We start from the raw sequence: 27,033 nt of genomic DNA, 5'->3' as shown, positions 1-27,033 counted from the left end.
GCATTTCTCTGCGGTGCTCTTATCCCTTGGTAAACTCAAGGTGGAGATGCCTTCAGAAGAGCATGCTCCTGGGATGAGCATCACAGGGAGAGTGCTATAGATCCATTCTCACTTACATGATGGAAATACATTCATCAGAGCTGCTTCCCGCAGCAAAGGTGGCATACCTGAGGCAGCGAGGGGAGCATCTCCTAAACTGGAGCCTGTGTAGAGGGCAGAGCTCTTCAGGACACAACTACTAGCTTGGTGCAAACACTGGACATGCCGGTTAGTGAGGTTTATGGTTGCCACAGAGACATGCTCACCTTCCAGCTGATGTCTCCAGTACAAGAGAAACCAGAACTTTGCCCTTCCCATACCATGTCTCTCAGCTGGGGACCTTGTGCAAGACAAGAAATTGAGGGAAGAGGCCTCCACCTCAGTGCCCTGTGTTGGGCCAGCACAGGGATGAGTTCCCATGGTCTTGTCGTGCCACACAGATAGACTCAGGCTGGGGTGTGTTTTGGTTTTTCTTGCTTTCTTGCCTGGCCTGACCAGAAGAGGGTCAAAGCCAGGTTGAACGCTCCCCCTTAGCCTGGTTTGCTGCACACATATCTGTCACACTCATGACTCACGTGGCCAGCACCCCTCACGCACATCTGTGGAGGTGACACTGGGGACAGAGTTCGATGAGCGGGCAGTTGGCCTGGCCTGTGTCCTGGGATCTGCCTGTCTTTCTGTCCCTCAGCTGCAGTGTGGCCTCTCCTGCTTGGCTGTCCCCTTTCAGCTAAGCCATGTGCCCATCTCCTCATTACAGGCACTCCAGGGAGAGGTGGGATTAAAGGATTATGGTAATGTTCTTCAGGAACACTCAAGAAGATTAAGATGGCTTTAATAAACTGATAAGAGAGGGACACAGCTATGTTTCTGAAACCCTAATTTAGGTTCCAGGTTAACCTTTTCCCCGGTCTTCTGTCACCATAGTGAGATCATCTCTTCAGCAATGCTCCATGCCTATGCCTGTGCCTTCGGTTATCCTTATGACCTATCTGAGCAGAAGCAGAAAGACATCTTCCTTCCTTCTCTGGTAGCCTTCCCAGGCATGGAGGCATTAGAGCTTGTTCTTCTCAGAGACCATCTCACACACAGCCTGTGAGGTAGTGAGGTAGTGTGAAGGTCTAGTAGCCTCTGCTGGCACCTGGGGTACCTGTTAGCTGGGGATGAACCCATCACCCTGCAGTCTGGCTTCAAAATGTCCTATGGTTCCTGGCAAAGAAGGGTCTCATCTGCCTTTGAGCTGGCTAGACATACTTATAGAGAAGTCCCTGTGTCTTGGGTCTAATGCCAAGGTTACAGCTCCCTATGATCGCACTCAGTTGGTCATCACCATGCCCTGTAATGGCTCCTGGAAAGAGGGGCAGAACGGACCAACCTTGCCCTGCCTTTCCCCATGTCTTTCAGGTGGAGCTGGGAGTGGGTCCTGGCTGATGTGCCAAATGTGTCTGCTACCAGGTCCACCTAGGTGTGCTGGAGCAGACGCTTATCTGGTTGTTCTGTAGGAGGGTGGCTATCAGCTGAGCTGGGAACCCTTTTTGTCTCTCTTTTCCAATCTCTTCCACCCAAGCGTCCAGACATCTGCCAGCACTTCACACATGGAAGGCCTCTTCTGAATGGGCTTCTCTCAGAGCGGTTAGGCAATCAAGGATCTGTTATCTTTCTCAGATGCCTCTATTTGTGTCTGAGACCCCCAAAGTTTACCCCTTGCTCATTATCTGGAGAGCAGGTACCATGTTATCTCTGGAGGTACTGTGCAATGTGTCCCCCCATGTTGGATCACTCCCTCCTCCCACTTCAGTCTTTCACTCTCCTCACTCTGCTATGGTATTATCCCCATCTTTTTTTGTCTGTTGACTTTCTCCATTCCCTTTTTATTTCTTGGATATAGTTTGAAGAGCCAAGAAGAATTTGCAGCCTGGTGTCCTGATGGGGAAGGGAGGCAGAAAGTAATTTGGGGATTGGGGTGTGAAAGGAAGATGAAGGGGAAAAGCTGGCTAATTTGCATCCTTTCTGAGTGCCCTGGCGCTATAGCCAAGGTACAGCAGGGGGTCTTTTGGCAAGGCAGTAGCGAAGTAATGAGGTGTGTCATATCCCAGCAGGGGCCAGCTTCACTCCCCCTCAGACCCCCTAATTAGAACTGTTTCAATTTTTCAGCCCCCTGGAGAAATGCTCAGGGGAGCAGGGTTCCTGCGGCAGGGGGGACTGTGAGCAGCCCACCAAGGGGGCAGCTCTAATTGGAGTCGCCATGAGGAGCCACAGAGTTATACAAGCTCACCATGGGGCTGGGGACAGTGATGCTGTAGTGCCATGGGGCTGCCAAAATGCTTGGTGCCAGGAGGAGTCCATCACTATTGTAGCTTTTAGGGGATTTCCCCTTCCCCCCCCCCCAGTTTGAATTAACGCATTGGCAGAGGCAGCAGGGGTGTGAGAAAGGGGCAGGGGAGGAGTGCACATCTTTGTGGTCTTGTTTTGGGAGTTTGGATCCTGAGGCTGAAGCCTGGGATATCTACCCCCTGCTTTGGGAGGCAGGTCTGGTAGCCCAGGGAAGATGGGGCTGTTAATGCTGGAGTTATGAGCCAGAGCAAATTCTGGAACCTCCATCCTCATATTCAGTGCTTTTCCATCCTTTTCCTGTGAGCTGGCTGTGTCCTCCAGATTTGGTGACTGGTAACTGAGCTCCCTGTCATTTCACCCGGTAGCATGTTCTACTCAAACATCTCTTTTGTGCTGTGAGCTACCATTGCAGTAGGTGCCCGCACCGCAGCTTTGGGTGTAGGAGCTTCCAAGAACTGCTGGCTTACTCAGATGAGGGTGACTTGTAAGCCTTCTCTAGTCCATGGACCAAATCCTGGCCCTGCAGAACTCAATGAAAATCGTCACGCTGGCATTTTCAGGCATGGTATTCATAGTCTTCCTAATTCAGATGCGTTAAAGCTTCCATGGAACAGCTTGTGGGTTCTCTCTAAAACACCATCTGGCAGAAACAAGAGGAGCCTGGTAGTAGCCCAGGCTTATTTTCTGAATGACTGCAGGGGCATTAAAACCTAATGCCATTAAAACATGCCTGCAATGACGTGTGCCATTAAAACCTAAGAAGACACCCTGAGCGGAATGCCTCCCAGCTTGCCTTTTGCTTTTGCAGACCCAATGGGCTGGGTGTGGAGGAAGCTTTTTCTTCTGGTAGCACTTCAGAGAGTACCAGGTTTGACCCTCCTCAGCTCCTAAGATGGAGCCCAGATATGTACCCTTGTATATAAACCCCCTTTCAAAGTCTGTGCAAGTTAGATGCCGGAAAGCAGTAGCGCTTCAGGGCCATCTCAGTCCAAGTACAGCTTCCCAGGGCCTCTTCCCTAATGCCTGCCTGTTTCTTGAAGGCAGGAGTGAAGGTCAACTCAACTTCCTGGATTCCAAGAGAGGTCATCTCTTGACTTGCCAGGAGGCAAGCTGGCAAGATACCCATGAGCAGGCTGTGATAAAAAGGCAGGTGAAATCCAGTGTGAAGTGATGGATGTGGGTGAGCAAATCTGATTTGGTGGTGTGTCTGATGGGCCCCGAACTAGCTATTACCATGTGGCAGCAAAATGTTAGAGCTGAGCTAAGCTTCTGTGAAACCATTAGCTCTGTGCTCAGCAGAGGTCAGGAAAAGCAAATGGAGTGCGAGGAGCTTTTGGGCTGGGAACAGGGAAAGGAGGAGACATCTTGCCCTGTGCAGGTCCCTGGTATGCCTGCCTCTCAAACACAATGCATTGGGGCTAGCCAGGGTGGCAAGTGGTGTCTGTGTAACAGACAGCTCTGTAGATGCTCTAACCTGAAAGGCTCCTAAATGAGGTCTAAATGTGGTGAGAACCATGGATTAAGGAATGGGCATGCATGGCCTCTTCCAGTGCAAGTAGTAAGGGTCACCCAGAGGACCCATTGGTTAGCAGATTTGGAGCTAACCAGGTGAAGGATTTCCTCATCGTAGCTGGCAAACTGTTCCACTCCCTGCCACTGGCCACTGTGCCTGTTAAAAGCTAATATGGCTTCAAAAAACAATTAGGCAAATTCATAAAAGAGAAAACCTTTGGCTTGGGCAGCTCTGGAGCCACAGATGCCCATGGGCTGGGAGAACATACCTAGAAAGTGTGGCTTGTTGTGCTCTTATGCTCTTCTGAAGGCATCTTCTGATGGCCAAGCCCCTGGGGACTCGGCCCAAGGTAAGTGTTGCGTCCTAGCCAGCTGACCGGTCGCCTTCTTTCCTCTCTTTCCAGGTTCAGCACAATGAGTTGGCATCCTGGATGTTAGTGTGAGGAGATCAGGACGGGCGCTGCCGTGCTCACCCCTTACCCACTACTTATTCCCCTTGGGGAGACGGGTGCTGGCATCCCTGCCCTGCCCTTCTGCCCCTTGCCCCACACTTGCCATAGAGGGGACAGGCCCGTTATGGCTGGGGACAGGCTCCCACGCAAGGTGATGGACCCAAAGAAACTGGCCAGCCTCCTGAGGAACGGAGCAGAGGGCACCCTGGTCATCGACAGCCGCTCCTTCGTGGAGTACAACTCCTGGCACGTCCTCAGCTCTGTCAACATCTGCTGCTCCAAGCTTGTCAAGAGGAGGCTCCAGCAGGACAAGGTCTCCATCACGGAGCTCATCCAGCCCGCCTCCAAAATGAAGGTAGGGGGTCTGACCCTCATCTTTCCTGGTGGGTGCTCACACCCTCTTCTTCAGTAGAAAGGGGCAGGGTGGGGGTGGGATGCAGACTAGCATCCTCCTCCTCCATCCCTTGATCTCAGCATCTACTGGCGTCTCTCTGGCACCCTGTGGAGAGCTAGAACATGAGCTCATGCAGCCGCAGGGCTGTCCTTTGGGACCTGTTTGTTGCCCCCACCCCAGTGACGTGGCTCCCTGCTCCACGAGCCCTCCCCAGGCAAGTCTAACAGGTATATCAGCCTTAGGACTTGTCCTACACCAGCAAACAACCCCCCAAAGCCTTCCTGGAGCTGTAAGCTTAATCCCCTGCTAAAAACTCTTCCCCTCCCCTCTGTCATCTCTAACTCCATTCAGGGACATGTAATCCTCCTCCCCTGTGACGCCAGAAGCTCTTATCCGGTGTCATGGCATATTATCTCTCCCAGTCTCCTCTCTCTATCGCTCCTGGTTAAATAATAGAGGTGGCTCTGAGCCACAGAGCTGGGCTGGAGCCCTGTCCTGAGCAGCGCCGGGTGCCCCTGAGGTGCCATAGGCTGCATCCTGCCCTACGCTGAGATGCTGCTGGAGGGTTGTGCTGATGGGTGGGCTGTGGGACGAGCCAGAGGGTGGTTTGCCATCGCAGCCCGCCCTCCCGCCAGCTTGCTTTTTACTGTTCCCCCCTCCCATCTTGTAATTTTATGGCAAAGCCAGGGTAATTCAGGCGATTAATCAAATGCTGGGCCCAGCTGGAGCCATCTGCGACGTGTCCCCCCACCACCACCCCACAAAGCCACCGCTGTCCGCATTGGCTGCCGGTGACATCACCCTGCCGGGATCAAGGGGACTCGCAGCGCGGGGGGGCCAGCCTTGTGCCAATCTGCTGCGGTGATGCTCCGGGCTGGGCTATTTGGAGGGGATTGCAGAGACTGATTCCTGAACGGCTTTAGCTGCTCTTAAATCCCCGGGAGAATAAAGCAGAATAATCAGTTTTTCACAAGCTAGGAGGAGAGCGGTGCAGCCGCCCTCCTCCTGGTGAGGGTCACCTCTGCAGTGGCCGCTGTCACGTGGAGCGGCAGCAGCAGCAGAAGCGATGCACAAGGGGGAGGAAGAAGAGGAGGATGACGGGGAAGGGGGAAGCATGGAAGAGTTAATATCAGCTGATGTCGTCCACCTGCAAACCTGCAGTTCGGCAGCCACAGAGGAGCAGTGGCTCCCAAGGGTCCATCTAGGCAGTCCCTGCTCTGTCCCCATAGAAGGAGCGATTGCCTCCTCCCCATTCCTGGATCATTGTATAATGGTCCAGGTACCGACTGGGGACATGATTATAACCAGGAGTGCTAGGGGGGTGGAGGAGAGGCATTTCCACCATCTTTAATTCACAGCTTTTTCCTCTTCGGTATGGCTGAAATCTCTCCTGGCACATCCGCGGGCAGGAGGCAGTGTGCCCCTGCTGCCGCTCTGTGCAGTCTCTGCCATGCTTACCACTTGCATGCTGGCTCTCCCAGCACACACAGCCTGGGAATTAATTAAGCTTCAGGGCACCCTTGTGAGGTTAAGCCACTTGCCCTGGGAAGCTGGAAGGGGGAACTGGTAGGGGGTCACAGCTGTATCCTCATCTGGCATAAAGCAGGGGTGGTGGCCATGGCTCTGGCCTTTTCATGCATGCACCTGTGAGTTCGCATTTTAGGGTGATGAACTTCCCTCTCCCCCTTTCTCCTTCTTCCACGCTTCCGATTCCAGCCACTTGGGTCATGGACGTATTTTGGGATCCCCAGAAATCAGCGTGGTCTGCCACCTCGAGGTGTATAGACCCTTAGAGGGGGATGTTGAAAGCGGGTTTAGATCTCTGTTACCACGGTATTGTTTCCCTGCCTCCACCTGACATCGCTGGCCAACCCCCCCCAGCCCTGCTCTGCCCCGGCTCCCCACACTGGAGCTGGGGGAGGCGGTGGGGCGAAGCAGTGGGGAGGGTGGGGGGCACGGCTGGGTTGGGAGCAGATGGCAGGAAGGGTGACATCAGTGGTGTGATTGTCCGGCCCCATTATTCCTCCTGATGGGCCTCCCGCCCTCCTCCCGTTTCCTGCTCCCGGCTGGCCGGGACTGCCAAGACAAAGGCAGCTGCAGCGACGCAGGGCCGCCCGGGAAAGGGCAGCCCTGGGCCCTCACCTTGTCCCGCTCCTCTTTGCCTGCCCAGTGCAAAGAGGGCTCGACCTGTGCATCCCAGCTCTTTGATGCCCCAGGCAATGATTGCCTTTTGGAGGAGGATGCAGGACCCGATACAGAGCAAAGCTTTTGGGCAACCCCACCTGGTTCTCCCTTCTGCTCCCTGCATGCGCGTGCAGGGAGCAGGGGTGAGAGCATTTGTCTAATTTGCTTTTCCCAGTGCTCATACCCCTCTTTTCCATACCACTGTTAAGGAAGGGTACCATTAACAGTGCTTCTGGATGCTGTGGTTTGGAGCAATGCTGTGGGATAACAGCAGCTCCTGGCTTTTTTGGTGCAAGAAAAGGAAAGGAGCATTTGGTGGGAAAGAATAAATGGGGAAAATAAAAATCCCTTTGTTTTTTCAATGAAGTATGAGTACAATTGTAGGCATAGCTAAGCCACCGCTCCCCAAGCCCCATTGTGCACTGCATCCCGCTGGGCACGTGCATCTTCCCATGATGCCCGCTGGGAAACTGCAGCAGCATTTCCCAAATAGCAATAGTCACCCTCTGCACAAAAATGGCACCAATGTACTGCGCTAGTTTTTTTCTTGAGCCCTTCTCCCAATACTAACAAAAATTTTCCCAATAATAAATTCCAGTAACAACTGGAATATTCAGCTCCTTGGTGCAGTTTTGGGGGCAGAGGTTATGGGAAATTCCTGCTTGGGGTTTTTACTGGCATTTCTTGAGGGACATGTCGAAAATTTCACTTCTTCAAGATTCCCCTAGAAAGTCTTTTCACCTTTCAACCTCTTCTCTCTGCCTGAAATGTAGCTATCTCCAGAGCAGCTATAGCCATGGTTTGAGGTGTGACAAGGGTCTCTTTGGGCGATGGGAATATTTATTTATTTGCATTAGAAGCATGGCTCTGCAAGCAGCTGTTTTGCTTGAGGGAAAGCCGGGGCTTATTTTTGAGCCGTGTGCCTGGCTGCTTTTTATGTTGATGGAAGCCCTGTTATTTCAGAGGGGTGATTCACTGTGTTTTGAAACAATATGTGACTGAGATGTCAGTGGTAATTGAGATAATAAGAATAGCTCACTCTTATCTTAGGCCAGATCACCTGTAGAGCATCATCATCCCTGCTTGGCAGCCAGGCAAAGGTGGAGCAGGGACCCAGGCTGTGCTGAACCACCCCGTGCCTGAGACCAAATGTCCATAAGGGAGTTACCTCCTGCCAGAGCTGGGGAGGGCAATGGGGAGCACGGGGCTTGGCACGAAGGTGATGGATGGTCTCAGCTGGGGTTTCGTTGGAGCTGTTGGCTGGATGGTCCCTGCTCCAGACTGACCATCTGCCACAGAGGAGATGCTGGCAGGGAGGAGTTTTGTCCCTGGGGTACTTCCAGTGCTGGGGTGGGCCAGCAGCTTTTCAAAGGCATGCGTGAATTTGCAAGCCCCACTCAGCATCTACCTGGGGCCAGAAGACTTGCTGTGCCTTGGCCCCGCTGTCCCTTGCTGGCCCAATTTGGGGGCCCTTTCTGGAGGGTGATGCCTCGGGGTTTGGTTACTTCAGCAGACTTGGGGTGATGGACAACCCCAATGGGAGAGCTCCACCATGTAGGTGCTGCTCCTCAGAGGGACTCCTCTGTTGTCAGCCACGCCCCAGCCCTATGCCAGCCCCTGGCAGAAGCGTGAATCTGGCCCTGAGCATCTCTTTAGCTTTACCGTCCTCCTCTGCCCCAGTTAGCTTTTAACCATCCTCTGTGTATCAGGAGTGCGTGAGGTTAATGGTAGACCCACAGACCTGATTAAACATCTCCCTCTCATTTCCCTTTGTGGTGAGGATCCAGGATGCTGGTGCAGGTTCCCTGTGTGCTCCACGAGGGCTCCTCAGGACCATCCTGAAGGCATTCTTGCCCCAGCAAGCAGGGTATTTATTTTCTGCAGCCAGGCCATGTGAGGCCAGCACTTGTTTGGCATTTACATTGAGTGAAACCTTATAACGTTAATAAGATGTAAACCGTGTCGCACATCTCTGTTGTCGCTCAGCAACCCTGCAGTAATGGTCCAAACAAAGCCTCCCCGTGCAGAGGGAACACTAAATCCTATTGTGGGATAATTCTGCTTGGCCAGAGCTGGTATCTCCCCTGCAGCCACCCTGGCCAGGACTGCGCAGCCGGGACGAGTCCCTGCCCCACTGCAGCTCAGTCCCTGCCTCACCGTGCTTTGGGGGAGATGCTTTTGCTGGCATGGGGCTTCAGGCTGGGGACTGGGTTTTTGGGATGTGCTAAGGGCATGCTAGGGGACCTTGAAGGGATAGTGGCCCTGCTAAGGACTGGCAGACTCCTGGCTCCGAGCTGGCTTGGCAGCCACCGTGTTTCCCTCCAGCTGCATTTGGGACAGCCTCCTGTGAAAGTCCTGCTTCAGGGATGGCTGAGGAAGAGAAGCTGGGGTAGATCCCCAGCTGGCTTACCCCCAGATGGCTTCTGTCATTTTTCAGTGTCTTATTTTAAAATTCCCACATCCTTTTATCTTCCCTTTCATCTTGCCACTGCCTTTTCATCCCTCCTGTCATCCAGCTGACCTGCAGGGCCAGTTTTGCTCTCCAGTGCCCAGTGCTGGGCTGGGGACAGGCAGCTCCTTTGAGCTCCCTGCTTCTTATTGCAGAGCTGTGCATGGTGCCCCGGCGGGGATTTCTGTTCATGCAGGGCCATCCTTCTGCTGCAGTGAGGAGACATGATGAGCTCAGCTAAATCAGTGCACCCTGCAGTTTTATTTGGATGGTGCTCACGTTGCCAAGCAGGGAAGCACCTGCAGCAGGGTGTGAAAGCAGCATTAATATTGACAGCAACCCCAAGCAAATCTGCTCCAGTGGTAAGATAGGGCATGGCAGTGACACAGTAAAAGGAGGTGGGTATCCATGAGTAGTTCCTAGTTCGAGTGGGGTTCTAAAGAGATTTTGGAGAGGGACGGGTAGGGTGTGGGCAATGAGCAGCACCAACACAAGCTGAAGGAGACAGTGGCTTGGGGGCACAGACTCTCCCTCCCTGCCCACTGCTGCCTCCTCCTCTTCCCACAGCATGATGGATGTGCCTTACCCCGCCAGTTGAGAGGGCAGGCACTCGTAAGGCAAGTGTATGCCATCCACGTGGCTGCTCAGCAGATGTGCTGAGCCATGCTTTTGCGAGGATTTTTGTCTTCTTTTAATGCATGGAGCTTCAGGTAGGTGTAGGAATGGCCAGCTGCACCTTGAGTGCTCTTGCTGCAATCCAGCCATCACCAGGGGTGGGGGGACTCCTGCCTGCAGACAGCTGCCTGCCTGTGGGGTACCCCACTATCTCATCTACCTCAGAGACCCCGCAGTGGCAGCAGGGCTGGGTGCTGTCTGTGGCACGTAAAGTCACGTGAGAGCAGACCAGGAGCTCCTTTCCTTCTCCTCAGCACATCTCTGCAGTGTGCAAGCCCCGTGATACATTACAAAAGGAAGAAAGAGCATCCCCCTAAACATCCACCAAGATAAAGATTTTCCCTCTCCTCCAGCCCTCAGGGGTGATCTGCAGGTTTGAGTTGAGCTTCCAGGAGGGTAGTGTCTACAGAGGGGTTACTGTGCTGGGCATGGTGTTTCCAGGCTGAGCCCTGAAAACCTGTCACTCTCGCTCTACTTCCTCCAGCCACAGCACAGGGGCTGTGCTGGGAGCATCCCTACCTGCAGAACCACCCCCAAATCCCTGTGACACCAGCCAAGCTGCAGAGGAGTATCTGAGGGCAAAGGTTGGGTAGGGAGGAGGTGATGGAAGAAGCCTCAGTGACTTCTGGGACATGGTTAAGTAACGGTAAGCTGAGGGTGGGCGATGGGGAGGAGTGACCCTATTTTGGGTAGGATGCTCAAAAGCGCTTGCAGTTGGTGGGGCTGCTCTGGCGGGCGTCTGTGCTGACATACTTGCTCATACCCATGGAGCAGAGTCCCAGCCTGGCTGGACCCTTCATTTGCTGAGGAAAGCCAGCTCATGGATACAGTGTGGAGCCGGGGTCTCCTGCTTGTGTGACCACTAAATTCAGCTTTGCTTCCTGTGGTGGTGTGGGCAGCAGCATCCTCAGCACTCAGCCTATTTCTCTGACGCCCAGTTTGTGTCAATCCCCCACAGGTGGAGGCAGAGGAGCACCAGGACGTGGTGGTCTACGACCAGAGCACACGGGACGTGACCGGCTTGGCTGCCGACAGCTTCCTCTCCATCCTCCTGGGCAAACTGGACAGCTGTTTCCACAGTGTTTCCATCCTCACAGGTAGGACCCCACAGTTATTGCTTCCCTTGGTGCTCCTGCCCTTACTCTGGAGTTATGGGGCTGTGGCCACATGTGTCCATCTGCACCCGATTTCCTGGCCACCAGTGGCTGTGGTGTCAGAAGGCAGCCCCTCACACGGACCAAGGAGGCTTGAGCCACCCTGGCATTGCTGGGTGCATTCATTCCTTGCACTGTCCAGTTCCCTGCCACTGCACCTGCCAGCCAGGGTGAATGAGAGGGGAGGGTATGGAGGGATCATGGCGCCATGGATCCAGCCACACAAAAGTTGCCCTTCGTTCCCCCAGGCCTGGCACTGCTTCATCCCTGGTGAATGTGCCAAGGGCTGGACCCGGTTTGGGTGCTCTGCTCCCCCTCGCTGCTATTAAAGGGAGGGCAGGAGAGGAAATCCATGGATGTGCTGGGAAGGGAAGAGGAAGGAGGGCAGGGGCAGAGGGTCATCCGTGGGTGAGTCAGGGTGTGCTGGAGATGATGCTCGCTGGGTACAAGCATGCAGGCAGGAGGAGGCACGTGCTGCCCTAATTACAGCCCTCCTGCAGAGCAAAATGGGAGGCAGGCAACAGATGAATGCAACGCTCCAACCCAGCAGAGAGGAGGAGGAAGAGGCAGTGAGCTGCCAAAGGGAGAGTTAAAGCTGCCTTTAATTCCCCATGGCTGGGACAGCCGTGCATCTGCCTGGCTGGCTACCCACCTCTGAGGTTTCTGCCTGCAGAGAGGTGGGTAGGTGCTGCCCCACACAGCCCCTTGATCCCACTGAGCCCAGCCAGGCTCCTAGATAGTGCCAAAAGCTCAGAGATAGGGATCATCTCTGTCCCCTAAGCCTGTCCTCGTCCTGTAGTGATTGGGTACTGCTTTGGGGCTGAGGTGGAGGGGACTGACCTCTGTGTCCCTAGGGCATCACAGGGATGGAGGGAGCAGCCATCCCTGCAAACCCAGCAGTGTGACAAACCCTGGGAAGTAGCTGTGATGGGGAAGGTGGCAAAAGCAAATGGCATTCAGGGAGCCTTGCTCGTGCATGGCATGGGTAAGTGCTGTTGAATCAGAGCAGCTGCGTTGTGACAGGGAGAACAGAGCAGAGAAATAGTAGGAATAAATCACCCTGTTTGAGGGTTTCAAAAGCAAGCAGGGACTACACAAAACCATGTTAAAGCTAATTAGCGTGGCCCAGGTTGCAGGAACTCTGCTGAGGCCAGTGCTGGAGGAAGCCACTGCAAGCTTGCTATGGCAGCTGCCGGCCTGCCCCAGCAGCCACACCGGTGGCTCCAAGGTCGCCGTGGCATAAAAAAGGGCACAGCTTGGCACACAGTGCAGGAGAAGGAAAAGGCAGATTCAGTTGCACCTGGGAAGGAACCTGCTTAGTCACCGGGATGGATCAGGAAACAGCCTTCATGGCGTGACCCTGGCATCCCTCAACCCGCCACTGCTTTCTCAGGGCCATGTGAGGGGCAGTGGTGTGTGTTGGCTGCAAACCGCCTGCCCCAAGTCCTCCTGGAGCAGAGATGGGGCTGGGTGAGGTGGCCCTGAAAGCCCTGGAGCCTCCTCCTTCCTGGGAAAGTGAGGGGAGTCTTGGGGGACCCCTGTAGTACTGGTGCAGCCCAGCTGCATGCACAGCATGCCCCATGCTGGGTGAGCACTGGCAGCATGCCACCCTCCTGGCCATCAATATCGCCACCACTGAGCTCCCCACAGGCAAACCTGCACCCTGCTTGGGCACACGCATCCTCCATCTTCAGGGTGGCCATTTCCATCTCCTGGGGCTGCAGGAGCCTAGACCCCAAGGAGGGGTGCGGCTGTGCTAGGTGCCAAGCAAAGCTTAAACCTCCCTAATTAAAAGCGCTGCAGGGCCACAGACTGATGAGGAGTGCGGGCTGCCAGCGGGTGGAAAAAACAGGAACCGAAATGTAGAACACTGGGTCGTGGTGGCGGCATTTTACATGGAAATCGTGACTGGAAGCGGCTGCAGAGAGCGTCTGGGGGAGGCTGGGCACGCTTGCCGACACACACAGCTTCCTCCTGCCTGCGGTATGGGCAGCAGCCGGGTTGTTTTAGAAGCAGCTCTTGGGAGGTCTGAGGGGGGGTGTTTGGGCTGGGCTTAATTCTGACCCCTTGCCCTGGTGGGGTTTAACCCCTTGGTCTGTCTGCTCCGGGCTCAGGCACCTCGTCCTGCCCCAACCTATCCCATGTCCCAGAAGAGGTGCCTGGGTCCTCCCTGGAGGTGGCTTGTGACCCCAGCAGGGAGTCAGGGAAGGGCTGCCAAAATGTCAGAGTCCTGCCCTGAAATCTCAGCCTGTCCTGAAATGGATGCCAGCACCCCAGGGAACCCGATCTTGAAAGTCCCCAAACGCATGTGCCAGCCCTAAGCAGCCCTAAAACCTCCCGAGCCCTTCCATGGTCCCCAGCTCTCCTCAGCCCCAGCAGATGTTTCTCCGGGGGTGACGTACATCCATGCCTCAGTGTCCCCATCTCATGCAAATGCCGTGCTTGGCCATTCCTGCTCGCCTCCAACCTGGCATCCTTCATTGAAGCAGCTGATGGAGGCTGATGGGCAAGGACAGGGGAGCTAGGGGTGGCAAGAGTGGTGGCAGGAACCCTTCAAGGGTTAACAGCCCAGAAGCAGCGATTTCAGCGGGCTGGGAAGGAGGAATCTGAGTCAATTATTCCCAGTCTTGGAAATCATCAGCTTGTCTTCTTTTTTCCCTTTTTTTTTAATTGTGTAAGTATAAATAGTGCTGCTTGCTTCCCTCCATCCATGGGAGCAGAAAGCCTGTTGATTTATATGGTTTTCCTGACATCACATGAAGTGGTGGAAAACTGAATGGAGCCAACATTTTTTCTGCATTACGTAATGCCCTCTCCCTCCCTCCCTCCCTCCCAGCCCAGCTCTGCTATTCCTGCAGGAGCCTGACTGTTCTTTAACCTTTGTTTACTTCAGCACAAACCCTTGCTTTTTTGAGCTTTTTTGGCTTTTTTTTTCTCTTTTTTTTGCTTTTCTTTTTTTTTTCTCGCTTTGTGTTTTTTTTCCCCCTTCTTCCCCTTTGCAAACTCCCGCTTGGTTTTTATTAACAGCCATTATCTGTTTATGAAGCAGCAGCAGCAGTCTGGCTCCATCGCTCCCTGATGGCTCCCGCGTGCCAGCTCTTGTGTTGGAGCCCAGCCAGAGCCATAGCGTAGTGCTGAGCTCCTGGGTGCTGAGCTTCACCAGCTCCTCTTCATTTGTTCAGCTGCAGCAGAGGGCGGGGAGAACTTCCTTTGCTCCCATTCAGTGGCTCCCAAAAGCAATAGCTGAGGACTTTGGATGTTTGTCCAGATGATGCTTAGGCACACATCCTGTCCCTACTCCTGGTCCTTGGGCCGAGCCTGGGCTCCTCTCTTCTGTGCCCGAAGCCATAGGCCAGCCGGAGGTGAAACTGGGGTGGCAGTGTGGCCATCAGCGGTGGTCCCCACAGCCCGGACTGCTGGGATTGAGACCCCCCGTTGCACAGCAGAGGCTTTTTTCATTGCGGTTTCATGCACCGGGGAAGATTTATCATTGCGATATCATGCTCCAACCTGAAACAGGCCCCTCGCTTGATTTCTGAACTCAAGTCATGAGCTTTTCATCTGGCTCTGGAGCACGTGTGAGATCATCTTCAGCCTCCCCCTACTTTTGTACCAATTCTTCAAGGAATGTTTAAATTTTCCAGTCCTGTTCTTTCTAAATTTGGAGCATCTGTTTACTCCCAGCATTCGGAAAGAATGTAACAATATCATCAGCAAGAAATTCCTCTCAGCCCTCCACTCGCCATCCTCCTCCTTGGCGAGTGGGCTGGCCTTGACATTGCTGGCTGTGACCAGGTCCTCTCCAGTCCAGCGGTGCTGCCACCAGCCAGCAAGGCCAGGGAGAGTTGTAATTGTGCCGTGGAGGTGATCCAGAGCGGGCTGAGATTTGGGGGATTTTGGGGGAATCTACTAAAGGCAGGTGACTTCAGAGCAGACAAAATGAAGTAGTGAAAAAAAGAAAGGGGATTTCCATTGGAGGAGCTGAATTGAGCTGCCCAGGCAGGAGTGGGTTCAGCACTGACTGGAATTATTTTAGAAACAAGGACTCAGGGGCAGATGATTTTAATAAAAAATTTAAAAAGCAGCTTTTTTTTTCCCGCATAGGGACAGTCCTGAAAGGAGATTAAACATCAGGGCAGCTGAATGCGACTTTGCACATCCTTGGCTGAAAATGCTGTGATGCTTTTGTGTGTCATGTTGGTGTGAAGCCACATGCCAGCATCCCATCTCCCTTTCTGTGTGCTTCTCTTGAAACACGTCTGGCTGGGGCTGTTTTAGAAGAAAAGAGAAGATGAATTAAAAAAAAAAACAAGCTAGGCAGGTGCAAAAGCAGTGCATAGGCAGGGCAGAGCAGAGCAGTCTTGATTTTAGTTAGTCCCAGGAGCTGGAGATGGCATGTGCATCCGAAAGGCAGCAAAAATACAAATGAATCTGCAAAACTTGTCATGGCTGTTGCTGAAGCTAAAAGCTTAGCAGAGTCCAGAACCACAGTTGAGGTGTCTTTACAAACCCAATGTAAGAAAAAAAAGTCTAAAACCTAAGAAAGAAAATACCCCGAACACGCGCGCACACACACACACACACACTTTGGTTGTCAGTCAGAAGCTGTCTGATGGGAGTGGGGAAGCAGGACCCCACTGCAGCTGGTCATTTCATGGTCACCTTTCTCATTGCCCGCTCTGGGCAGCATTGTGGTTTCATCTGATGACTTTGGTATGTGAGCGTGTCTCCTGGGAACACAGCATGTGCAGGATGCACTACCTGTAGGACTTTGTCCTTTGACTCCAGCAGAGCCTCTGCTCGGTAGGTAGGCCTGAAGATGCACGCATAGGTCAAGCATTAGGGCTATTTCAGGTACCCTCGGACTTCAAGGTCTAAAAGCACTTGTGGACTTATTGGCGTGAATCCATCAGATGTACCCACAAGTTTTTCTCCTAAATTCTTATTAGTGCCTCTGAACCTCCCACAAGCACCTCTGTTCACCTGTGGACATCTCCATCCCATAGCGTACTATGATGAACTGAAAGAAGCAGATTCTTGGCCGGCAGGAGTGTGGGTATGAATAAGGATGGTGCAGGAGTGGGATGAGATGGGAAAGAGTACTCACATGAGACTCTCAATTTCTTGCTTCTCCCAGATTTGGGAATTTTGAATAACCAGCTTTGCAAATACTGTGAATGGGGCTCCTGGTTGTTCTTCATCTACAAACTGCCCATGTAATGCTTGGGAACAGAAGAAGGGTAAGAAGTTCTGTGGAGGCAGTAACACCTGGCTTTTCCCAGGCCATAGGTGATGGTGTGCAGGGGGATTACCTGTAGCGATGCTTTTCTTTTGGCTGTCCAGAGGGCTGGAAGTAGGGTGATATTGCCAGCCTAGTAAGAGAGGCGCTTTTTAAAAAATCATAGCATTGGCTTTAGCCACTTGAAGTTGCACTTCAAACGGTAACCTCAAGCATTGTGATTTTTACAGTTCTGGAGGTTTAGGTAACTCTCTGAATCTCCCTCCCTCTCACACCAAACATCCCTGGGTCCATGGCACTGGAGGAGTTGCTTTCTTTCTTGTAACAAAGCTGTGTGGGACTACTTTTGCCAGGGCAGGACCATGTTTTCTCACCTTCCAGCCCCCATCCAGTGGGTGCTGCCATCCAACCCTGGCCACCCAGCCCAGTCATGGCCCTAGGGAGTGCTCCCGGTCTCTGCAGCCCAAGGCACAGTGTCAGGGTAAGGTGCCCCCTTCCACCCTCTGCCGCAACCAAGAGATGCCTGGGAGGGTTTCAGCCCCAGTGGGACTGGCGGCTGCATCCCTGGAATGGGTTAAGCCAGGTCATGTATGTGTGAGCTGATTGTATTCCAGACCTATGCTCTAAACCTCCCTGTTTAGCAACACTGTCGTCAGACAACTTGTTTTCCCAATTCTATAATTACCCTGAGGAGCTTCCCCTCCCCCTCCAGTCGCGTTTTTAACCATCAGACCCAGAAAAGGCGAGTGAAAGGGCCGAAGGCAGAGAGGGACAGAGGAGAAGGGGCTTAGAGAATAGCAGCCTTCAAGTTGCCAAGACTTACAAAACCACCGTGTAATTTTGTTTCTCATTTTTGGAAAGCCATTAGGAGGAAGGCAGCTTCCCCAGCAAGAGATCCCAATGGGCAGGAGCCACTGCCCAGTTATGGTTTCCTTCCTTTTGAGAAGCCTGCCTCCCCCTTTCCCTGGGCCCATGCTGTACGCTTGCGAAAGTTCGGTGCTGGCAATTATTGTAAGGTCCCAGAGCTGGGTGGAGAGAGGAACTGCTGACCGCTGACAAGCCCAGCTGGGCTTGTGCCAGGCTATAGGTACTGTTGCGATGGGTATTTGGGTGCTGAACAGGGTCTTTCTACTCCCTGCTCTTGCAGGCAGGCTGCATGAGTCTCTCCGACCTGTTGCAGCAGGTTTTTAGCTGGTGAGCGCTGTGGCGATGAGAGCGAAGTGGGGCTGACAAGGCTGGGCATCGCTCCCCAGGTGATGCATCTCTGTCTCATAAATAGGGGCTGGAGGCAGGATGGCTGACAGACTGTCCAGGAGGAGCACCTGGGGCTGAGGGACAGCGGGCAATGCATGGGATGTGTCTCTGTGCTACAAATGTCACCTTTCATCTCTTTACTTGCCAGTGCCCTCCCTGCCCTAGCACCGGCTTCCAACCCCTGCCCTGGTCCTAGCAAAGAGGTGAAAAAGATGGGGAGGAGGATGCTGCCTGGGGAATGGTGGCTGCAGGTAGCATCTCCATGTGGCTGGACCTCACACTGGTGGAGGAGGGGGGTTGCTCGCTTGTCTTTTGCTGAGGGTCAGAGGGACACAGAACACCAGTGAGCCTCCTGCATCAGGGACTGCCCGCTGGTGTCGTGCCCAGCTCCCTAGCTACAGCCTTGAGATGAAAACTAGATCCAAATGCACCCTGAAGGAACCTGACTGTACCAAAATAACTTGTGCTGAGGGCTCTCACAAGCCTGAGGGAGTCGGGTAACCAGAGGGCAGTCAGGAAAGGCAAATTCATGTTTGTGGACCACTGGGTCAGGGAAAGGTTGATGATCGCACCCCCTAATTCACCACGTGCTTCCTGCAGCATGCCCCTCTGCTGGTACAGACTAACCAGCCATCCGCTGCCCCTGCACAACCCATTGATGGTTTCCACCCCAGCAAAGCCCCAAACACAACCAAGAGAGTGGTTCACAGCCGAATTGGCCACCAGTGTGGGTAGAGCACTTCTGGCCCAGCGGCAGTGCGAGATGGAGGCACCTCCATTGCCGGGAGCCATTGCCACTAGCCACCAGCATCATGCGTCCTCCCTCAAAGGGACAGAGGTGGCAAATGTGGGGGACCACAGACCCCCCTGGGGAGCTGCTGTGGGAGCTGCTTCCCAAGCGTGGCTCTTGGGGGAAGGCTGCTCTTCTCTCTTCCAGCCTAGTTGGAGCATGCTTTGAATTTTATCCAACCTCTGACCCACATCTGATAATAATCAAACCATATTTGTTACAACAACAAGGCTCGTTAGGAGGCTGGCTCTGCTCGGGGTGGGGGGGGTGGGGCGGGAGGGGAGAGCACTTAGTTAATGCCAATGACCTCATCTCATGTGATGTCATTCAAAGGAAAAACACTGAAGTCACTCACATATGGCTCAGCCTGGGGTTTTTCAGCCCATAAAACTTCAGATTTTCAAAGGCACAATACATGCCCCCCCACTTCGTGCTTCTGCTTGCTATAATCCTGAATGAGTGTCTGAAGGCCTGGGCTCAGACCAATAAACTCATGAGGAGCTGTGTGGAGACATATTAAAGAGTCCCGTGAGTGGGAAACAGGGGACGAGTAATTCTCTCCCCCAGGACAAATACAAGGAAGAAAATGCATCAACCCCCAACCTGCGTCAGAAGCCACTGCTGATGGATAGACCACACTGGGAAAACGGACTGGGAAAGCCCGTTCCTATATGTCCCCTCTTGCTGGACTTCTGCACATGAGAAGGCTTTGGCGGGGTGCATCTCCTCCAGACCATGGTCATTCTTCACTGGGACTAGGCAGATAACTCTGTCCCACATGGCCACGTCCAGGTGCAAGCAGCCCAGCACCAGCCACTTTCCCCACCAGCTGTTGGGGCCTGTTCGCCTCCAGCTGTTTGAAACCACTCCAGGATGAACATCCCTCCTGGGTGATGCTCTCGGTGGACACATCAAGAGGAAAGATGAGCTGGTGGGTAGGGACCTGCTGTCTGGTCGTCTGGTCTGCCCTGCAGCAAAGAACCCTGGAGAAGTTATTTAATCTTTTGTGCCTCAGTTTCCCCCTTGGGAAATGGAGCTGGTGGCATTGACCTTTCTGGCTTTGGGGTTCAGAGTTAAACATCCCATGGGGAATGCATGCTGGTCCTGCCAGGAGCAGCTGTGGGGAGGGGGCAGGATGCGGCACAGCCATGGGGTGCCTGTCACCGGATAAGGGGCAGCAGCTAGCAGGGATGGAGAGCTGTGCTGCATCCCCCCTTCAGCATGGGGTTTGATCACACACTACCCTGGCTGGGGCTGAAATGAGGTGTGGGCATTAGCTTCCTCCCTCCAAGTCCCTGTCCCCAGACTAACTCTGCGGGGCCAAATCTGGCATGGTGCAGTGATCAATTTCCTGTTGCAGCCACTCACTGCAGGGGGCTTTGGGCGGGTGAGAAAATCACGGTTGTGCCTTTAAGCAGCGAGCAAAGCATATGTCAGGCCCGACGTTCTCCTGCGTGTCTGTGTGCTGAGTAAGGAATGTGGTCGCATGCCTGACCCGTTAGCTATGAGCGCGCTATGAGCGCGCTATGAGCACGGCAGTGGATGGATCAGCAGGGCTGTTGCTCATGGGCTGAGCTCATTCAGGCTGGAGCGGGAGCCGTGCACACAGGGAGCGAGAGGCGACAAGGAGGGTGGCTGGGGAAAGGGGACTACGCTGGGCCCCCCTACCCCGCTCAGGTTTTTTTTATGCTTTTTGTTTCTTCAGCCTGAAGGCTGGAGCCGGGGGAGGCTGGCGGTGCTCTGCCGCAGGGGGGCTTTTTTGATTTTTTTAGTATTTTGTTTGCCTGCCAGCTGTTGTTTTGCTAAGGCAAGAGGTGCCCCCGTGAGCTGCAGCCCAGCTGCCTGGATGCCCATGGATGTAATGATTGCTTCCTCCGAGGACCAGTTCTGGACAGACATGCGCAAGGGGCAGATGAAGCTGAAAATAAGGGTGCGGAGGATGAAGGAGAGCAGGGACATGAGAGGTTTGTCAGCCGGCTGGCTCCTTTCCTTCCGATGGGGACAGAGGGGGAAGAAGGGGCTGCTCAGAGCCTTGTTTTGCCCGGGGGATGGAGATCGCCTTTGCCGAGCGGCCAACAGGGAGCGGAGCGCGATGGCTGATGATACAAAGAGCACAGGCAGCTGGCAAGCGGGGAGATGGAGGCAAGCGGAGAGCATGCGGAGGGGGAGCAATCACCAGTTCCCAGCCACAGGCAGTGTGCGGAAGCACTTGCGGAGGCAGCTATCCTGGTCCTGCAGGCAGCAGCAGGAAAGGAGCTGCATGGAGGGCGCAGCTCCTTCGGGCAGGTGAGAGGCTGCCTGCAGCGGCCAGGGGCATCTGCAGCAGTCCCGGCATTAGACAGCTCTCCCACCCGGTGCGGAATCTGGTGAGGCTGGCTGGCTGGGGGGACCAGTTTGGGGTCCCCTGAGCCCTTCTCCATCCAGGCAAGCTTGGTGAGGGTGCAGACAGAGCAGAGGAGGAGAGAAGGAGGAAGGCTGCAGGAGCCAGGGCAGGCTCTGCTGCCAGCATCTCTGCTCCCTCTGGCGCCAGTCTGGAGGGGTCACCAAGGCTGCGGGCATCTGCACCCCGGGCAAAGGGGAGTGCGCGGTGGGGAAAGGACAAGCAAGGGTGGCAAGGTGTGCGAGGAGCAATCGGCTGAAAGAGGGCTGCGCTGCTGCCCGCACCCAGGGAGCTGCCCGACGGAGCCATTTCGCTTTGCTAGCACCATTGCTGCCTGCCCATCTTCGGGGAGATTTGTTTCAGAAAGGGGGTTTGCAGTGTTTCCACCCCCCTGTGCCTGGGTGACGGGCAAGCGGAGGAAGGGGTTATTAACTGGAGCAGCTTAAAAATACGCTGAGCCTGAAAAGATGTAGATTACCGAAGGGTTGAATCAAGAAACTTCCCCTCTATCACCACTTAAAATGGGAGCCTGCTAAAAGTGCTTGACAGGTTTTTGTGGCATGAAGCGCATAACCCAGTGGTGGTGTCATTAGTAATAAGTCACTCCTGGAAATGACACATTTTTCTTTACTTAGAATGAGTAAGGCTAGTCCAAAGCAGGCACAGTCACTGGAGGAAAATCAAGCCCAGCCGCTCGGGGAGTGTGTCCGTGGTTGTGTGGGTGGAGGGCTTCCTTTCTGCTGCTTTTCTTTTTTTTTCTTTACGGACATTTTCTGCTCGTTTGGGAGAATAGGAGGGGGGTCTGGGACCAGCCTGCGTGGCCAGGGGGGCTGGCACAGGTTGGGAGGCACACGGTGATGTAGCAGCAGATGGCCAAAGGCTGTTCAGGGTGACGGTTGGGGAAACAGGGAATTCACATGAATCCATAATAGGGCTGATTCATCGTCTTTCTCATCCCCACTGCTTGGAAAAAAAAAAGAGGAGCCAGCAGTGGCGTGATGAAATTTGGTGCAAAGTGAAGGGAGGGTGAAACCTGGGCTGGGGGAGAGCACAGGGGCTTGACATGGGGATGCAAGGGGGACGAGGGATAGGGGAACACCAGACATCTCTCTCCAATGCACTGAGACGGGTGGAAGTAAAAGCACCAGCCAGGAGAAGGCTAGTTGGCCAGGCTGCAGAGCACTGGGATTTCACCCAGGTGGGTGGGAAGGGCATGCAAGCAAGCGGGCTGCCCGCATCAGGCATTGCTGGCAGGGCTAGGGAAAAGCAAAGGGGAATGCAGCACCCAGAGGGGAACAGCAAGGATGGAGGCAGGGGGAAAGCTCAGAAATGTCCCAGGCATCAGGAAGCGCTGACAAAGCCTCAGAGCTTCCCGGAGTGCAGTGAGTAAGGGTGGCAGTAAGCAGTATTTCATCACACTGCCTGGTTTAGCTGCCGGCACCAACAGGCTCCCACTGAGCACGAGAGCCAGGGAGACGGCGTTTTGCAAAGAGGGATTTTCCCAGTGGCTCTGAGGGTTCACATACAGCATGCCTGGCCACTCCACTTTTCCTCCTTCAATTCAGCCTGCTGCACAGATGCTCGGCTGAACACTGCCCTGCCAAGGCTAAGCATGATGCAGGTGAGGGCTAGGGTTTTGCAGGTCCCCCCAGCTCTTGTCATGTCCTGCCATGCCTCAATTAGCAAGATGGTTTAACACTTGGAGACAGATGTGTTGGGGCACTGGGAGCAGTGTGTCCCCAGCAGGCTGGGGCAATGGGGAGGGGGCATCCCAGCACCACCCTGGCTACCAAGCTGGCACAGCAGTGGGGGAGCTGTGCTGGCACGACGGCTGCTCCAGCAGTAGCTAAGGCGCGTGCTTGCTTGCATGCCCCGCTGCTCCTCGCCATGTGCCACCCTGGCAGCAGCTCTGAGCCACCGCAGGCATTTTAATGAGAGCTGGGCAGAGCCTGGCCTCTCTCAGCCCACCTTGGCTGCCAGGAGCTTTACGGGGCTAAGAGTCTCTAGCATGAGCACACGTGCAAAACCCAGTCAGTGGGGCCGTGGGCTGCCGCAAAAGCTCCAGCACCTGCACAGGGAACAGGTCTCTGAGCAGCTCCGGCTGCTGCTCTTTAACACTCATTATAGGAGCAATGAGGGTGGGCTATAAACCACCCCTTTATATCTGCCATAGGTCTCCTGCTAGCTCCTAGTGTGAGAGCTGAGGGTGAGGAGGCGGAGTGCGGCAGCTGCTGGCCCAAGGAGGGTTTGCAGCTCCAGCTGTGCCTGTTCCCCTCCTCCTTGCTGCCACAGACTGATGACACAGCAGGGTGGCATGTGACCTCTTCTTCCCTGTTTCCTGCTGGGGGACTTTGCGTTGGATGTGCTCCCCCATGCATACGGGCGACTGGTGAACAGGGCATGTCCCTGCTGCTTGGTGTGTCTCTGGGGGGGCATTTAGAAGACTCATGGGGCTGGTGGTGTTCAAGAGGCATGTAGCTCTCCAAAGAGTGGTTTTTGGGGTGAGGCAGGTGCCCTGGCCAGCCCTTTCACAGCTTCTTGCGGTCGGCAGGGTGCAGCATCAAGGCCAGAGCTGTTGGGTTGTTTCAAGGGACTCTAAGGATGTGAGTCCGTGGGGCCAGAGATAGATGGGGAGTCTGCAGTTATCAGAGGGAGATGTGAGAGGATTTTCAAGCCCTAATGTTTTCCTGTCTCCACTTTACACCTCCAGCCTAAGAAGACAGCCTTAGTGCAGGGAGGGACACAGGAAGCAGTAGGAGCTAGGACTCCCCTGCTTAATGTGCCCCACATCTCCGTTTTATGCCCAGCAGCATCTCCCCTAGCGCCCTGTGCAGCTCAATGCACTGTAAATCCCCAAAGCTGGGGCTTACCACCAGAAGGAAAATTATGCCACACCACGTCTGTGTCCCTAGCCAGGACTTTCTCACCTTCTTTGTCACCCTTCGTGCACCACGACTGCTGCTCTGCCGTGGCAGAAAGGGGAGCAGGGCAACTTGCAGGTGATGGGTGATGCCTGAGAGGTTGTCAGTGTCCCAACCATGAGCTGGATGTCCCCAGAGACCACCTGAAGGTGACAGCCAAGGCAGCAGAGGGGTCCCCCAGTGCAGCAGGGTCCCAGCTCAGCAGTCAAACAGCTCTCTCCTTCCACCTTTTGATCTCCTTCCATGCCCATCAGCTCAGCACCTGCACTGGGGCTTTTTGTTCATTTTGGTTATAGCCGTCACATGGTCTAATGCAGCTGCTGGTGCAAAGAGAGACTGACAGAGGGGCTCCTCATTGTGCCGTTTGCTGCGCAAGGCAAAAAGTCGCAGGGCTCCCTAACAGTTGCAGCAGTGCTAGTACCACGGGGGCTATTCAAAGATGCTACTGGCATCTCCTCTTGGGCTAATGGATGGGCTTGGGAAGGATTCTCGGGCTGGCCACCTTCCCTCTGTGGCGTCTGTTCTCCTAACAAATCCAGTTTTAGTGGGAGGTTGTCCCACATGTTCACATGTTCAGATGGAAAATGTGCAGAGGGGAGGGCCTGGTTTTTCCTCCTCCTCTGTTTGCCGCCACAGCCAGGCAGAGCAGGGCTGGAGGCTGGCCCAGAGGGGTCTCTGCAGAGAAGAGACAGAGGTGGAAGGGAGGGTCAGCACCCTGTGAGCAAAGCCCGGGATGGGGGAAGAAACAAGGTTTCAGTTGTTGCACTCTTCTGGCACTAAGTTGCTGCAACAGCCCATGTCTCGGTTTCGCTCTTCTGGACAGGTGACAGCACTCCCTTCCCTCCCAAAAGCTGAGTTTCTCTTCTGCCCCACCTTGATGTGGACACTGCTAAGGGCTTTTATGATGCTGGGGGCATTTCTGAATGAACCCTGCAAAGTTGGGGGATGATTTTCACTGCCCAGCCCTCCCAGAGACCTGTCTGATGCTGGTTCTTGGCTCCCTCTTCCTCCATCTTTAGCAAGAGCAGTGAAAGTATCCTCACTTCTGGCCTGGTTCCCTGTGCCCAAACATCCCCCCTCCCCTTCTGGGCCCCACCTCTGCCTCAGTTAATTGCAGAAGGCAGGAAGACACTGGGTTTTCCAGGGAATGGTTCTGACAGCCCTCAGGAGTGCTGGAGCCATGAGCAGTGCACGGGGCCATGCCGCACAGGGACCAGCTCCTCCCCAGCAAGTCCTTACCAGACTCAAGGGGAGCATCAAGAAGAAACCAGGGATCCCCAAGCACCCACTCCACATCATACACAAATCCTTCCTGATCTTAATTCCTCACGTGCCAAAAGAAACGATGCTCCCAGCACCAGCACTGCAAATAAAAGAGGAAAGACTAGAAAGACCCAGTGCTGCCCTGGATCCCCACCCCAAGGGCTCTGCCACTCTCTTCCAGCAAAAGCTGGGATCCATGGCCCAGGGTATGGAGGGGGGAAAGCCCAGGTATTGGTTGGAATCCAGCCAGGGACATTCACCGCCTTCGGGATTGTTTTGAAGAGCTGCTTCTCTTTCTAAAAATGAAAGGTATGCTAGAGCAGACGGTGCAGGGTGGGGTGAGCATCACTTCAAGGTTGAGATGGCATCGGGTCCCTGGCCCCATCTCTAGGGTTTCCCCCAAGCCTAGGCTGCCCTCAGCAGCTGCAAGCATGGGGGAAATGAGGACAGGCAGGATGGGAGTGTGCCCGGGCTCCCAGACACTCCCAGGGTTGAGGCTTTGCTTGGGACAAGCAGGGTGAGCTATGGGCATCATTTCAGGTGCCGACATCCTCTGGTTGCTGGCAGCATGCCGGGGTACGTACCGCAACCGAGGGTGTTCCTGTCACTCTCTGCAAACATCCCTGCCTGCTTTGCAGCCCCCTCTGTCCCTGCCTGGACTTCCCTGGGCAGGGCTGGCAGAGGAGCTGCTGCCGGGCGAGTGCTGGCGGAGGTGAGCAAGTGGGAGAGCGCGTGCCCCGACCTGCTTTAGCTATGAGATCACCCTGTGCTCCCAGCTTTTAAAGAGCAATACAAAGCTGTACACAGCCCCGGGCAGCTCTCGATGAGTACAAGCGAGCGCAAGAGGTTGGGGACCAGAGCAGGCACCATCCTGGGGCTGTGCTTGCGTGCACCCTGCTACCCAAAAATGTGCTGGGTTCCTTTGGAAAAATTCCCATGTTGTTTTGCATGAGTCCAGGTGTCAAATCTGCTCCCCACTCAACCCTGTGTGCTACAGGCTTCCCTGGGTGCAGCTGAAGGAAATCCTTCACACAGGGTTTCTGCTCGAGCATCCCCCAGGCATCAGCGGCATATGCTCATGCGCTCAGCAAAGCAGGGAGTTCACTCATGTCCACGCAGGGCTCTGGCCAGTGATTTACACTCCCTGGCAATGGGGACACAGCGCAGGGATAAGCAGTAACTGGAGCTGTGCTGCACCTGCGCTGGGCCTCCTGCTTTCATTCTGATTTAATATCCCAGTTGAGAGGTGATGTCATTTTGGAGGGAGCCAGAGAAAAGGAAGTGCTAGAGAAGATAAGGTGCTTTAACTACCCCTCCCAGCTTGGCTGGGTTTTGAAGGTGGGAGCTGTGTTAGCTGCCAGCCAGGGAAACATAAGAGAGGGGAGGAAAGAGTTTGGTTGGAGGATACCTTCCTCTTGGGGCAGTGGGAGCTGACACCAGGAGCTGCTGAGATGGAGGATGATGGAGGACCTTGGATGTTCCCAGGTGGTGTGAGCATGATTCTGTGCACTGCTCTGGTTTTTCCATCACATTCACCTCCCAAACACGTAGGGTGGGTTGTCTGCAGCACCTGTCATACCCTGCCAGAGCCTGGGTGCCACACTAGCAGCCAGGGAGGTGCTCCAGGAGGGTGAGCAGAAATGCTGGCAAGGTGCTGGAGAAGGTAAATTGAGAATGTTCCAAGGCTGCCCTAATTCCGAAGAGGAGAGAGACTGAGTGGAAATGGCATTACTAAAAGCTCATTAAAAGGTCTTTTTTAGCTGTGGAGGTGGGCCAGGGATTCCCATGGTGCTGAGTCCGGAGACCTGGGCTTTCAGAAGAATCTCGTGGGGGTATCCTGGTCTCTGTGACAGTCAAAGGTGGTCAAGCCCTAAAGTCTTCTCTGCCCTTTGGGTGATGTCAAGCTGCATCTGTTCATTTGCATGACTGGGAACACCTCAAGGGAGGCTGGTTGGGCTGAAGCGACCCAAGGTCCTCTCTGTTGGAAGAAGCTGCC

The 27,033-nt window shown here is 54.5% G+C and overlaps 1 protein-coding gene across 6 annotated transcripts in view; it reads left to right on the top strand.

Moving 5' to 3' along the window:
- Positions 1-27,033, top strand: part of DUSP8 (dual specificity phosphatase 8) — a 42,812-nt gene that overhangs the window by 10,297 nt on the left and 5,482 nt on the right. For 4 of the 6 annotated variants that reach the window (XM_064452499.1, XM_064452501.1, XM_064452502.1 and 1 more), the window contains exons 2-3: positions 4,287-4,689; positions 10,995-11,133. In XM_064452499.1, the coding sequence (XP_064308569.1) occupies positions 4,459-4,689; positions 10,995-11,133 (370 nt within the window). In that variant the 5' untranslated portion in view covers positions 4,287-4,458. Of the gene's footprint in view, positions 1-4,286; positions 4,690-10,994; positions 11,134-19,937; positions 20,438-20,493; positions 20,760-27,033 lie in introns of those variants that run through there. The other 2 variants (XM_064452504.1, XM_064452503.1) reach the window with 2 other exon arrangements.

Source organism: Phalacrocorax carbo, chromosome 5 (assembly GCF_963921805.1).
Source record: "Phalacrocorax carbo chromosome 5, bPhaCar2.1, whole genome shotgun sequence".
NCBI classification, from domain to species: domain Eukaryota; kingdom Metazoa; phylum Chordata; class Aves; order Suliformes; family Phalacrocoracidae; genus Phalacrocorax; species Phalacrocorax carbo.
The sequence above is the reverse complement of the archived record's forward strand: the minus strand, read 5'-3'. Positions and strand labels throughout refer to the sequence as shown.